This window comes from Carettochelys insculpta, chromosome 1 (assembly GCF_033958435.1).
Source record: "Carettochelys insculpta isolate YL-2023 chromosome 1, ASM3395843v1, whole genome shotgun sequence".
In the NCBI taxonomy this organism is placed as follows: Eukaryota; Metazoa; Chordata; order Testudines; family Carettochelyidae; genus Carettochelys; species Carettochelys insculpta.
This window is the reverse complement of record NC_134137.1, coordinates 367,853,341-367,868,345: the sequence shown is the minus strand read 5'-3', so window position 1 is coordinate 367,868,345 and position 15,005 is coordinate 367,853,341. Positions and strand designations below refer to the sequence as shown.

At 46.9% G+C, this 15,005-nt stretch overlaps 1 protein-coding gene across 4 annotated transcripts in view; it reads right to left on the bottom strand.

Moving 5' to 3' along the window:
• Nucleotides 1-15,005, bottom strand: part of USP6NL (USP6 N-terminal like) — a 242,932-nt gene that overhangs the window by 36,850 nt on the left and 191,077 nt on the right. For all 4 annotated transcript variants that reach the window (XM_075017960.1, XM_075017968.1, XM_075017974.1 and 1 more), the window contains one exon: nucleotides 5,300-5,394. In XM_075017960.1, coding sequence (XP_074874061.1) covers nucleotides 5,300-5,394 — 95 coding nt within the window. The remainder of the gene's footprint in view (nucleotides 1-5,299; nucleotides 5,395-15,005) is intronic.

Sequence of the window (15,005 nt, the reverse complement as noted above, 5' to 3'; positions counted from 1 at the left end):
TGAAGATACTGGATCTCCTTGTGTTAGACCTCTACTCGTTCTAAACCAACCTCCCAACTCTCTGCATGTTCTCACTGCTGCCTCTGCATTGTCATTGACATCTAGGTACATCAGTCTGTTACCAGCTATGTACAACTCCAACACTACTCGTCACTTTTTGAGCTATACTGTCAAACGCCTACTGAAAATCGATGAAGCAATTGTAGATGTGCTTGTTCTTTCGTTGAACCTTCTCTGCTATCAATATTAGTGCCAAATCCGATGTATTTTACTTCAATCATTCCTGAATCCTGCTTGCTCATCCACTAGATGTTCTTCTTTCTGTGATCTTAGTCTCTCCATCAGTATCATCATCAACACCTTGTCTAAATGACTCGTTAGGACAATCGTTCTGTAGTTCTTACACTCCAAAGTGCTTCCTTTATTATGTATTGTCACTAGCACAGATCTTGTCCATTCCGTAGGTGCCTTCCTGTCCTTCCAAGCTATATTACATAATCTGTGTATTCGCTGAATCATACTTTCTCCACCGTATTTGATCATCTCTCCTGTGATCTTATTTCCAGGGCTGCTGTTGTTTAATTATTTCACTGAGCTTTCTACTTCCTCCTTCAAAATATTATTCTTGCTCTTGATGCTTGACAGTGATCTCTCTTTCTGTTTTCAATCAGTTTCACGGAAACACTCAGATCCAATTGTGTTTTGTACAGATCAGTGCAATATATCATCCATTGCTACAAAACCTTCTCTTTGTTCACAAGCACCTCATCATTCTTGCTTTGACCATCATCTGCTTTGGCTGCCATTTCCTAATAATATTCCTGATCATCTTATACACTTTCCTGGCCCTACACTCACTGTAATACCATTTCTATATCTTCACACTGCCTCTCTAACCATTTCACCTTATCTGTTCTGGTCGCTTTCCTAACCTCATTGTATTTCACCCTATATTGCTGTTCCACCCTCTCAGAAACATCCCTTCTGATATTCAACGCTCTCTTCTCTTTGACCATCTTCAGGGTCTCCTGCATAATCCACTTATTGATCTTCTCTTCTTCTGGAACTGTCTACTCAATTGCCTCTTCTATCACCATGGCTATCCCTCTGACTCTCTTATCTAGAGTCTTCTGTGCCCACATTCCTGAACTTCTCTTCAAGAGTTACTCTGTAAGCATTCCCTATTTCTTCCTTGCCTAGTCTTGCCACATCTCTTCTTTTCTTAAACTTTGTCTTTTAGGCTATGTCTATACTACGAGATACATCTGAATTTATTAAAATTGATTTTATAATTTTTTTAATTCAATTTTGAGTATCCTCACTTCCCACGGGCTCCCAACAAATTTGACATATTGCTTATACACTGAAATCACCAAACATTGACTGTTGCAGCAGTGTATTGTGGGAGTCTATCCCATGGTTCCCTCAGCCCCACATTCCAAGGCAGGAGCCAGGTGCAGCAGTGCTGTCAGTTTCCCAGTCCAGCAGCTTGGAGGACCCAGGAAACTGACAGCGCAGAAGCCCTAGTCAGTTTTCTGGTGCCCACTAGTACAGTAAACCCTCCATTTAATGGACTAATGGGGGAAAGGCTGTACCTTCTTCCTGGAAGTCTGTTAAATGCAAGGGTTTACTCCCTCTCCCCATAGGCTCTCCCACCCTCAGTCCCACGCCAAACTTCCCCCCCCAAAAAAAACCTCCCCAAAACAACCCCCGAAAAATACACCCAAACCCAGTCCCCAACCAAAAAAAAAAAAAAAAACCTCCAAAAAACCAAACCCTGCCACTCACCAGCTCTAGTGGAAGAGCCTCTGGAGCCCACTGGCTGGGGGCACCTGGTCACAGGTGGTCAAGAGTGCCTGCGGGGTGGGTGACTGCCCATGGGCATCTGGCCCCACACAGCAGGAGCCACCTGGCTGCAGGATGCCTGGCCCAGGCAGCAGGAATGCAGCAGCCCTGGTCAGTTTCCCAGCTCATGCTATTAACGGGTAGCTGGGTGCAGCACATATGTCTGTGAAATACATAAGGGACACTTGGGGAGGGTAATAAATTTGAACAAAAGAAAAAGCTTCCACACTAGTCTTTGACATTTTAAACTTGAAATTGATGTTATATCCATCCATTAATACTGACATTTTGTTCTTGATATTAGGGCAGACTAAATCGAGCTAGTGACATTTACAGCGAAGACAGTGATATTTTAATGTCGAGCTAGCTCCTTTAAATTAGATTTTATCTCGTAGCTCTAAAGGAGAATATGGCTCTGACAGAACCACAGTACTGCTTACAAGGGACAAGGAAAGCAAGGATAAGTACTCCTTCAGTTTGGTACCATCAAGCACTGGTCTACCATTGGCACCTTCCTATTTGGCATACTTGGTATTAGGCAAACCAACATATCAGGTGCCCATGGCTTCTGTCTGATATACCTCCAGTCAATGGGACATTTCACTACTATATTAGTACTGATCCCCTACGATGTACAGCCAGAATTCAGGCAGATGCAGCCTTACTCTCCCTTGAGTTTCATCTTGGTCTTTGCAAACATTAAACTGTGGCCCAAGTCACTATCCACTCCTTGGAAAGTTCGGCACTGTTCTACTCATGTTACCCATCTTTTTATCATATTCTTGGACTTCCCATTATTCAATCATCATGTCCACTTCCTACAGTCCTTTTGTTGGAATCTCGTGCTCTGTAGGAAGCTCTAGTAGTTTTCCTGCCTCACTCATTTCTTTTTCCATAGCCAAACCTTCCCATGACTCTCTCTCTCTACCTTTGTTATCTGTTCCAACCTTCACGTTCCACTGTCCTCTGAAGAGCAACACATTTTTCTGCAGTACATCCTCCAATGTCTTTCTCAAGTCTTTATAGAATAACTTGATCTCTTCCTCTGTACTGTCTGATGCTGAAAAATTTCGCTTCAAAACTCACTACCATCATTCTTACACTCACCAGTTTATATCTTGACAATGTTCCTCTAGGTCTTTTGCTAAGAAGGAATCTCACTCCTGCCTCATGTTTGGTCTCATTCCATTATCAAATGACTTTGCACATCTCTCCTGATGCCATCCGATGCATCTCTGATAGTCCAAGTATACCACATTGGTATCTCTCCGTCTCCCTTCGAAGCAGCTCTAACTTTCCAGTCACCCACAGAGTTCAGAAGTTCCACGTTCCAATTGACAGTATACGTATTAGTTGTAATTTTCTTTCAGTAGCCAACTTATTGATCCAACCTTGATCACTAGATTGGTATTGCAGACCTTGTTTATCCAGGCGACATCCAAGACGGCATCTTTTATTAATTAGTGGTATTGGCATCAGATTTCAGCCGTATTGTTGTTTTATGATCAGCGCATCAACACTCATCTGGCCAACCATCCTTCTTTATCCAGGCTTGGGATGGCCATGGAACACCTAGAGGCTTCATGGTGGATCTTATTAAAAGATTAGACAGTGCACAATTTTGACATGTTTGGAGACAGATTTTGATCAGGTAAGAGACTGACATACAATTTTCCAGCAACTAGAATGAAGGCTGGTCACCAGAAGCCTTCTGGCAACCACTCTTCACAAACTCATCTTTGCCTAATTACACCTGGGGTGTTCCAAAACAGAGGTTCTCAAACAGGGATCTGGGGCCTCCTGAGAGGCTATGAGCAGACATTAAGTGGCCCTCCAAAATAAACCAGAGAACAAGGCCAGCGTTAAATTCACCAGGACCTTAGGCAAAAAGCCAAATCCTGGGCCTGCTGCTTGGGGCTGCAGCCAAAGCTTGAGCCTTTCCTCTATGAGCTAAAACCAAAGCTCAAAGAAATTAGCTTCATGGGGCATCTGTGTCATGGAGCCCTATGCAACTGCTCTGCTTGCTGCCCGCTAGTGCTGGCTCTGGCTTTTACTGAAATAGTTGTTGCGGCAGGCATAGGCCATAGAATTTTTATGGCATGTTGGCAGGGCTTCAGAAGGAAAAAGACTGATAAGTTCTGCACTAGGCTATTGATATTTTAGATGTGTGCTTTGGACTCAACAAAAACAAAGAGTTTTGGATGAAAACACTCGAGTATATCAATCATTTAAACATATGGAGGGGCTGAGTCCCCACTGAAGTGAATAATGTTGTGAACCTGCTTGGGAAACGACTCATTCCCACAGTTTTGGGCTCAGAAAACTCAAGGCAACAGAGGTATCTTTTGCTTCTATGGTATTGAGTCAAGAGGTTGAGGCCTTTTAGGAACTAGTTCCTTATGATGAGAGCCTAAGATCCTCCTCTTCAAAATTTTCCCTGAGGCCTCCATTGCTTTCACCTTATGGGAATTCTGAGACTTATGGAGTATTGGATCTGCCCAGGAACAGATGTATTGGTAGATGAGGTCTTCTGACCTGATTCAAAGGCAAGATGAAAGGAGCACTCCATGAGCAGCAGACTCAGTTTAATTTCCCTGTTCCTCATTGGTCTAGATTTGAGGCCCAAGAAGAAGTTGCTCTTACATTTGTGGAACTCTCCAAACAATGGACGCACCTGTAGTGGCTGTCCCTCACTAAGGTAGCCTCCTGACAAGACAGGTGGCAAGCCAGGCATGCACTGCCAGGAAACTAAGACTCCCATGGAGAAGGTGAGGGAGATAAAAATAAAGTCAATCATTTCATTATTTAGATAGTTTATTGTGAATTACTTATAACAATTAGCACACACTAAATAATAATACAAAATATTGTAACCAATACAAGCTCAAGGCAGATATGCCAAGGCCATGGTAGTTGAGAAGGAACTGAGAGCAGTTCACCCACACAGGCTGATCTATGTGTGTGTGAGGCATCAGGATACACTGGATGCATAAGCAGGCTGAACAGATACTGTTCACAGAAAATCTCTGATCAAGGGCTCAAGAGGTGCATATGTACCTGAAGTAAATCACACAGAGAGGCACTACTCAAAGAAAAGTGAGTTATCTGATTACAAAGTCTGCATGTCTCAGAGGTTCTGCGTGATCAGTTCTGCATGTGGTAAGTCCTTTATAAAGACATTCAGTACCCACAAGCTTGGTAAATGGTAAAATTGTGAACTGCATTTACTGAAGATCTAAATATTTTCAGGAAACCAGCACTCAGAGATGTTACTCCCTATCTGATTTTAAAGGACCAATCAGCGTCCCAGTTTTGTTAAAACAACCATTACTTCATTCGCATAACAGCAATAGGACTTTTGCTGGTTAGAACCCAACAACCTTCCCCCAAATTGTAGCATTCTAAATCAATAGATAAGACAGCATTGAAACAAGATGAGCTCTAGTGTACTCACCAAGTGTTGCTTAAGTTTAGACAAAAACTTCTTCAATATTTTCTCATGATGTTCTTGAAACCGCAGCAATTTTGGAAAACCAGGAATAAAAAAGCCTAGGGGGGACAAAAAAAAGCAAAAGCGCACCATGTAACAGAGATAAGTGTCACAAACCTGAAAGGTATCAAACTTTAAAAAAGTGTGTTGGTTTCAATTACATAAATTTTCAAGACTTCAAACACAAAATAATTTACACAATAAATTGTACTACGAGTGTACATTTTGTTGTCCAACCTACTGTGGTAAAATCTCAATAATTTTCCCAAGCTTATTTTCAATCTAATAGCAGCTATGGTAGATACAAACTGCATCAACTTAGTCTGCACCACTATAAAAGCACATGGCAAGCAAAGCTACCCTTTTTTAAAAAATAACAGATTCCAAAAAGAGTAAAAAATAAATCTGAAGTGTGGTGCTGACCTGAACCATGCGCGTAGAAAGGCACCTTCTTAGCAAGACTGAACTCCATGCATGTTCACAGAGCAGACACAAGCCAAGCATCTTCCGTTAACTTGTGTTGCAGCAAGCGTAGGAAAAAATTTTGGGTGTGCCACCCACCCAAATGTGGAATTATTAAGCAGTGAGCATATAGTCTGAAGATCATGGGCTTCAACAGTGAAACTCAGAGCACAGGTAAACTGCAGAAACTTCACTGGTTTTACATCTGAGAATGCTCGTACCCAGATTGACTTTCATTGCCTCAGTTGAGTGTGCTGGGGGTGCAATGACGGGAAAAGCTCATTTTTACTTATAACCATAGGTAGATGATATGGAAATTAGGGAGGCAAAGTAGGTGAGATAATAGCTTTTACTGGACCAACTTCAGTTTAAGTTCAGAAACTTGTCACTTTCACCAGATTTCTTCCCTCTGGTGATTAGTCCAATAAAAATTCCACCTCATCCACCCTGCCTTTCTATCATCCTGGGAACAACATGGCTACAACATTGCAAACAATATGAAAATTAGTGGCATAACACAAATGAACCTCCAAAAAAGTATTTTAGCTGAAGCAATTTTCAGAATAGAACCAATTTTTTAAACTCAAGAGATGCCTTCAGTTCAGCTGCCAATTAACAAATTCAACATTAGCTCTACTTCAGAAGCATGGAACACATTAATATAGTGATCCCTCTGTTATCTGAAAAAGGAATTTCTGATTATGTTACCTTCACTCAGCTAAGCAAATATTTTTCTTTTTACAAAAACTGTGAATCACTACCTCAAAGTTAATTGCGTATCATTAATCAGGTTCAAAGATATCACTGCTCTCTTTACATTCATGCATTAATTCTGAATATGTAAAATATGTGGAAATCATAAAGGAAATAGCTTTAAAAAATTTAGACCCTTTTCATGGTCAGCTACTACTTCACCCTAGTATTCCACGTGGGGCATGGGTCATCTACAAGTCTCCTCCATTTCACTCTGTCTTGGGACAAAACTTCTAGCTGGCTCCAGGAGTATCCCAGTTGTGGTCCTTCTCCATGTTATCCAAGGTCTTCCTCTTTTGCATTTTCCTAGTGGATTCCATGTGAGAGCTCAATGCACTACACTGGATGATGGTTTCTGAGAGTGTGGCCTAGCCATCCCCATTTTCTTCTCTTGCTTTCAATGTCAATTGGTTCTTGTTGTGCTCAGTTTTAAAACTCCTTATTTGTGATGAAGCCTTGCCATTTGATGTGAAGGATATACCTCAGGCATCTGTTCATGAATGTCTGTGCTTGTGATTTGAAGACTTCTTAGGACACCAGGTCTCGCATCCATACAAGAGCGCACACTTCACATGTGGGTTGAAGATCCACAATTTCGTCTCTGCAGATATTATCTGTGAGCTCCATATGGGATGAGGAGTCTTGAATGCAGCTGTTGTATTCCCTATCCTGACACTGATATCCTCATCTGTTCCTCCATCTATGTCCATGATACTTCTCAAGTAGGTGAACTGCTCCACATCTTCCAGGTAATCCCTTCCCACTGTGATGACAGTGTTGTTGGACTGGCTGATCCTAATTGTTTTGGTCTTTCCTTTGTTAATGCTCAGTCTAGTCAGTGAGGAAGTTTGGTCTAGTGTTGTGACCCTTTCTTTAATGCGTTCATGTTCATGTGAAAGGAGGGAGATGCCATCAGCAAAATCAATGTCTTCTAGTTGTTTGAAAAGTGTCCACTGAACGCCTCATTGATGGCCATCTACCATCCTGTTTATAATCCAGTCCATTGTGATCAAGAACAAGAAAGGTGACAATAGGCATCCTTGTCATGCTCCTGACAGCATGCTGAAGGATTCTGTCGAGACACCATTGTGAATAACTTGGCATGTCGAGGGTTCATACGTTGAACAAATAAAGTTAATAATTTTGGATCGGATGCCATGGTGTTGCAGCAGTTTCCGCTAAGTATCTTTATCAATGCTGTTGAAGGCTTTTTCAAAGTCTATGAAGATTATGTACAGGAGGGAGTTCCACTCAAGCGACTATTCTATGATCACTCTGGCTGTGTCTACACTAGCCCCAAACTTTGAAATGGCCATGTAAATGGCCATTTCGAAGTTTACTAATGAAGAGCTGAAATACATATTCAGCGCCTCATTAGCATGCGGGCGGCAGCGGCACTTCGAAATTGACGCGGCTCATTCAGACGGGGCTCCTTTTCGAAAGGACCCTGCCTACTTCGAAGTCCCCTTGTTCCCATCTGCTCATAGGAATAAGGGGACTTCGAAGTAGGCAGGTGTAGCCAGACATGAACCCCCTCTACTTGGCCTTTTCTTCCTCTCCCCCCAACCTGGGAGAGACAGAGAGAGAAATAAGCAGGGGAGACAGGTAGCCTTTGATGTCCTGGGAACGCAGGTGTGCTGTCTCGCCCAGCCTCTCTACTACACACAAAAACCAGACAGTGAATGGGCTAGCTAATGGCCGCCCTTCTGGCTGATCTTGGTAATTGACATGCCTTGATCACTTCCCCAGGAAGGATGGGGAACCCACGCCCATCACCTCCAAAGGTGCCCAATTGTCCACAATTCACAGGTGCGAATTGAGCCTTGCATCTTCCCTGGGAAACCTGGGGTTCAAAACACATTCCTCCCAATTGGCCACTTGAGACCAGGAAGAAGCGTACGTGACAAAAGGGGTATAAAGGGGCTTGGCAGACCACCCCCCCTTTGAGTTTCAATCACCTACACCTGCTGGTCAGGTCTGGAATTAACTCCCGAGACTGGGGACGCCTGGTTCGTATCTACTTCTTCCCGAGGGATTGAGAGAAAGATTCTGGGTCACACTGGATCTAGGAGGCAGGGGTAAGAATTACACCTGTATTACACTTCTTTCCTATAGGAATTGAGGGAAAGACTCTGGTTCCACCAGGTCTAAGAGGCAGGGGTGAAAATCACACCTGGAACTTGCCTTTCTTGTGTACACATTAATTGTATTAGTTTAAGCTAGCTAGTTTGTCTAAAACTTTTCTTAAGTTAAATTGTGTTGTTTCCCCTTTAAAAACCACGAGTACTAACTTATACTTTAATCATTTGTCTTAGTTAAATTGTTTCTATCTTTGTACAAATAAAAGGTAACTGTTAAAGCCTCTCTAAGTGTAAATTTTCCTCATGCTGCTGTACCCGAACTAAACACAAACCAAAGAACCCAGCCTGCTTAGCGTGGCTGCTGGTGTGGCATCACCCCCTTTGCCCCACCAGACCCTTAGCTGGCACCTGGGCATCGGCTCACAGCGGTGTCCTTTCAAAAAGGAGCCCCGTCTGAACGAGCCACGCAGCGGCGAGCCACATCAGTTTTGAAGTGCCACGACCGCCCACATGCTGATGAGGAGCTGAATATGTATTTCAGCGCTTCATTAGTAAACTTTAAAATGGCCATTTACGTAGCCATTTCGAAGTTTGGGGCTAGTGTAGACACGGCCTCTGTGAGTTGCTATTTGGTCAGTACAGGATCTCTCACTTTGGAAGCCAGTCTGTTCTTCCCTGAACTATCAATTTCTGTCTTCATTCTCTCAAAGAAAATCCTATTGAATACGTTTCCTGGAATAGACCGTAATGTGATACCCCTCCAGTTCCTGCTTTCCTTCAGGTTGCTTTTCTTTCCTCAGCTGCTTCATTGGTTGGTGCATGACATTGCACAATTAGTACCTTTCACACTTTGGTGTAGAATCTGGCTGTGATAATGCATGATGATACTTCTGCCCAACTACATTAAAGCACCTCATGCCTCTATTGATAACAAAGAGAAGTTACTCACCTGTAGTAACAATGGTTCTTTGAGATGTGTCCCCGTGGGTGCTCCACAATAGGTGTCGGGCTCGCCCGGCGCCGCAGATCGGAATTCTTCTAGCAGTGTCTATTGGATCACGCATGCGCCGACGTGCGCTGCTCCCTTGCGCGCCCCTGGCCATGTGCATGATCCGGTCCCCGCCAGTTCCTTGACCAACCGCCTCAGATGCTCCTGAAAAACACCAGACAGAGATCCGAAGCGGGGAGGATGGGCGGGTGGTGGAGCACTCACGGGGACACATCTCGAAGAACCATCGTTACTACAGGTGAGTAACTTCTCTTTCTTCTTCGACTGGTCCCCATGGGTGCTCCACAATAGGTGACTACCCAGCAGTAACCCAAGTAAGGAGGTGGGTAATCGATTCACGTGCAGCTTGCCCCCGAGAGGACTGCTGTCGACAGACAGGTATCCTCCTCGAATACCCGATGTAGGGCATAATGCTTGGCGAAGATGTCGTAGGATGACCAGGTCGCCGCTCTACAGATGTCTTTTAATGCGATGCCCTTGAATAAGGCTGTTGACGCCGCCACCGCCCTGGTGGTGTGAGCCCTAGGCAGGGCCAGCATAAGGGTCTTTCAAAGATCCTAGCACATTTTTACACAGGACACAATGTGCTTTGAAATTCTCTGTGAAGAGAGGCCTTCCCCTTTTGACCTGGGAGCGAGAGACACTAGGAGCCTGTCCGTGTTCCGGAAGGACTTAGTTCTGTCTATGTAAAAGGCCAACGCCCTTCTCACGTCTAGGAGATGCAGGCGCGCCTCCTTGCTGGAGCTGTGAGGCTTCGGGTAAAACGAGGGTAAAACTATTGGTTTGTTAAGATGGAACTCCGAGGAAACTTTTGGAACGAAGGCTGGATGTAACCGTAAGGTTACCGCCTCCTTTGAGAATACTATGTAAGGCGGCGTTGCCATCACTGCTGCGAGCTCACTCACCCTGCGGGCTGACGTAATCACAAGGAGGAAGGTTGTTTTCATCGTAAGGAGTCGGAGGGGTACCGTGGCTAATGGTTCGAAGGGTGGTCCTGATAGTGTGCTGAGCACCAAGTCCAAATTCCATGACGGCGGAAGCGGTTTTCGAGGGGGGTAAAAGTTTACCAGCCCCTTCAAGAACCTTGTGACGATAGGGTGGGCGAATACAGTGGGCCCTTCCTCTGTATGCCGAAAAGCTGATATAGCAGCGAGGTGGACCTTTATTGAAGATAGAGAAAGCCCGTTTCGTTTGAGGTCCAATAGGTATTCTAGTTTTACAGTTATAGGAACGTCAAGGGGAGCTAACTGCTTGGCGGAACACCAGGCTCTAAATCAAGTCCATTTCTGTTCATAACTCCTCCTGGTGGAGGTCCTTCAGCTACACTCCAGGACTTGTACTCCCTCCGTACACGTGCTCTCTAAGGTGCTGAGCCATGGATTAACCATGCTTGTAGGCACAGACCCTGAGGGTGCGGGTGCACTATGGACCCCTGAGCCTGTGTGAGTAAGTCCGGCACCACCGGTAGGGGAAGTGGTGGACGATCCGACATGCGCAGAAGCAAGGGAAACCATTGTTGCCGGTCCCAAGTTGGGACTATAAGTATAATGCGAGCTCTCTCCCTTCTGGCTTTCTGCAGAACCTTGTGGATAAGTGTTGTGGCGGGAAATGCGTAGAGTAGAGGGCCCTTCCATGAAATCATGAATGCGTCCCCCAGGGACCCCTGCCCTATTCCTGCTCTGGAGCAGTACTGGGGACACTTCTTGTTGTACTGGGTGGCAAACAAATCGACTTGGGGAAACCCCCATGTACGAAATATGCGCCGTAGCAGGTCAGAGCGGATCTGCCATTCGTGCGTGAGTGCGAAGCACCTGCTCAGCTGATCTGCCTTCACGTTGTGAGCGCCCGGCAAGTACAAGGCTTTCAACGTTTTGTTGGCAATGCACCAGTTCCACAATCGGACTGCTTCCGCACATAACGCACGGGATCGTGCCCCTCCTTGTCGATTGATGTAGAACATGTGGAGGTATTGTTGGTATTGATCCCGACTACTTTGCCATGCAGGTAATCTCGAAAATGTCTGCATGCGCTGAACACTGCTCTCAGCTCCAGTACGTTTATGTGCAGTGTCTGTTCCGCAGGGGACCATAGCCCTTGCGTCACCTTGCTGCCAATGTGCGCTCCCCATCCTGTGTGGGAGGCGTCGGTAGTGAGAAAGATAGAAATTTGTGGCTGGTGAAAAGGCACCCCCACTAGCAGATTCTCGGGATTTTCCCACCACGCTAGGGATCTGCGCACCTCCGTCATGGGTGACACTACCCTGTGGACAGTGTGGGATGCCGGTTCGTAAACACTCACCAGCCAATGCTGCAGGCTTCGCATGTGTAACCTGGCATTCTGTACCACAAATATCACTGCCGCCACGTGCCCCAACAGCTGCAGGCACGTTAGGACCGTCACCGTGGGGCTGTACATCATGACTTGCACCAGGGAGTTGATGGCGTGGAAGCGGGCGTCGGGCAGGTATACTCTTGCTGTGATAGAGTTTATGTGTGCCCCTATGAACTCTATATCTTGTGTGGGTTCAGTCTTCGACTTTGCGAGGTTGATAACTAGGCCTAGTGAAGTAAACGTGTTCGCGGTGACGCCTATCATACGTAAGACCTCTGCCTTTGAGGCCCCTTTCAGCAGACAGTCATCCAGATATGGGAAAATAAACACCCCCTGTCTGTGCAGGTAGGCTGATACCACTGCCAGGGTTTTGGTAAAGACTCTGGGCGCCGAGGATAGGCCGAACGGAAGAACCCTGTACTGGAAATGTTCCCTGCCGACCGTGAAGCGGAGGAAGCGTCTGTGTGCTGGGTGGATTGTTATATGAAAGCAAGCATCTTGTAAGTCGAGGGCTGCAAACCAGTCTCCATCGTCCAGTGCCGTAAGTATGGAGGCAACTGTGATCATCCAAAAGTGTTGCTTGCGCAAATAATGGTTGAGGCCCCGTAGATCCAAGATCGGCCTCCAGCCTCCTGTTTTCTTCTCTGTTAGGAAGTAGCGTGAATAAAAACCTTTCCCTTGGAATTGTTCCGGGACTCTTTCCACCGCCCCTATGAACATGAGGTGATCTACCTCCTGCTTGAGCCTCGCCTCGTGGGCAGCATCCCTGAGATGAGGCCTGGCGGGAGGCTTCGTCGGTGGAAGTGACTGGAAAGGGATCGTGTAACCCATGGCTATAATTTCTAGCACCCATTTGTCTGTGGTGATCTTTTGCCATTGGGAGTGGAACGGTTTGAGGTGATGATGGAACATGAGATGAGAGTAACATTGAGCGATGGTGTTGATAGTGCAGCCCCCGACACACCTGTCAAACTTGCTGTCTCTGAGCCTGCCCTGAGGGTATACGGCTTTGTTGAGAACGTCGCCTGGGAGTCCTGTATTGCTGCTGCTGTTGATGGTGCCCTTGGTCGTAGCCTTGCTGATATTGAGCACGCTGTGGTTGGTAAGCATAGCATCTTTGCTGAGGATAAAATTTCTTCTTCTTGTATGGGGGAGTATAAATACCCAAGGTCCTAAGTGTGGCCCTCGAGTCTTTGCTGGAGTGGAGGACCGAGTCGGTTGAGTCTGCAAACAGCTTTTGCTTATCAAAGGGAAGATCCACGATCTTCGCCTGCAGGTCCCTGGGGATACCAGACGTCTGGAGCCAGGATTCCCTACGCATTACCGCTGCTGCAGCCGTTGAACGTGCCGCTGTGTTGTGGCTTGATAGATGTGCCGCATAATCTGCCACTCTCAATAATAGGGTAGAGGAGGAATATACCTTCCTGCCAAACAGCTCTAGCTTCTTAGCATCTTTATTCAACCCCCCCGACTTGTACTGAGACGTCTTCAACCTCTGCTGGGACGATTCGACCACCAAAGAATTGGGCTGCGGGTGACTAAAGAGGAACTCCATGCCCTTGGCTGGGATGAAGTACTTCTTATCCGCTCTCTTGTTTGTAGGCGGAATAGAGGCCGGGGTCTGCCATATGTTAGTGGCTGAATCCATAATGGCTTCGTCCAGCGGGATAGCGATTTTAGATGAAGCCAGGGGTCTCAAATTTTTCAGGAGTTTATGATGCTTCTCCTGCACCTCTGCTATTTGAATGTCCTGTGTGAAAGCTACTCTTTTGAACAGCTCCTGGAATTGTTTAAGGTCACCCGGGGGTGAAACATCCCCGGGCGCCATGGCCTCATCTGGGGAGGATGAGGAGGAAGCACTGGGGTACACCTCCCTCAAATCCTCTGGCTCCCGAGTTCGGTGATATACTTGCTCCCTGGAGGACTGTGAAGGGAAGTCTCGGGATTCTGGACCTAATTCCCCCTGAGACAACTGTGTTCCCATCCCAGAGCGAGAGTGTACACGGGCGTATTGACGAGTAGCAGGGGAGGACCTGCCCTTGGATCTAGACCTGCGGTGTCTGTGTTCAGCATGATGAGGATGACCATAGCAGCATGGGCAAGGGCCTGGCGATGGAGACCTGGACCACGATCGGGGAGTGTACCCATGATGTCTGGGAGAGCGGGACCTCTGCAACGACATAGATAGTGGTGAAGCTGGTTTGTGATAGTACTCAAGGGGATCCATGCCCAGAAATGGGGAAGGTGGCCCAAGCCACAGCAAAATTGGTTGGAGGAACGGAGAGGGAGGCCCTGAATAAGCCGGTGGAGTTACAGCCCGTCGGTGCGGTGTGTGTATCTTGGGGGGGGGGGGGGGCGGGCTAAGAGATAAGGGCAGCACGGCCCTGCCTGGAGATGGGCTGCAGTGCCAAGTTTTTGTTTTTGCTTTGCCCCTCCCCTGCGGGGTGGGCGCTGCCCCTTCCTGTGCCGGGGATCTCGGCGCCGCACTTGGCACAGTCAGCGGCGGTGCCATGTGGGTAGCTTCCTCTGGCGCCGATAGGCTCCGTGCCGGGTGCCCCTGTGCAGTCGGTTCCAGGGGGGCCGGTGCCGCATGCGTCAGCACCGCCGATTCTGGCGCTTGCCTCGCTGGCGCTCGCGGCGCCTTCCGTGCCGCCTGTTGTATAATCGGAGGCTCAGCCTCTGCCACGTGCTGCACTGCCGCTTTCATGAGCTCACGGCTGGGGGCTTTGCGTTCCGCTCATCCTGCCCACTGGGCCCACCAGCAAGGATCGAGCCAGGAAGAGTTTCCTCCTCTTCTGCACTGAGGGGGTCAAAGAGGCTGCCTTCCTTTTATGCAACCCAGAGGGCCCTTCTGCGTGAGGCTTTTCCGGCGGTTCCGGCTGGAGAGCCTTATCAAACAAGATCATTTTGAGCCTCATCTCTCTGTCTTTCCTGGCCCTGGCTGTAAGCTTAGCACAGTGGGAACACATCTGGGTAACGTGTGACTCTCCCAGGCAGCGAATGCATTCACTATGCCCATCGGAGGCCGGCATAG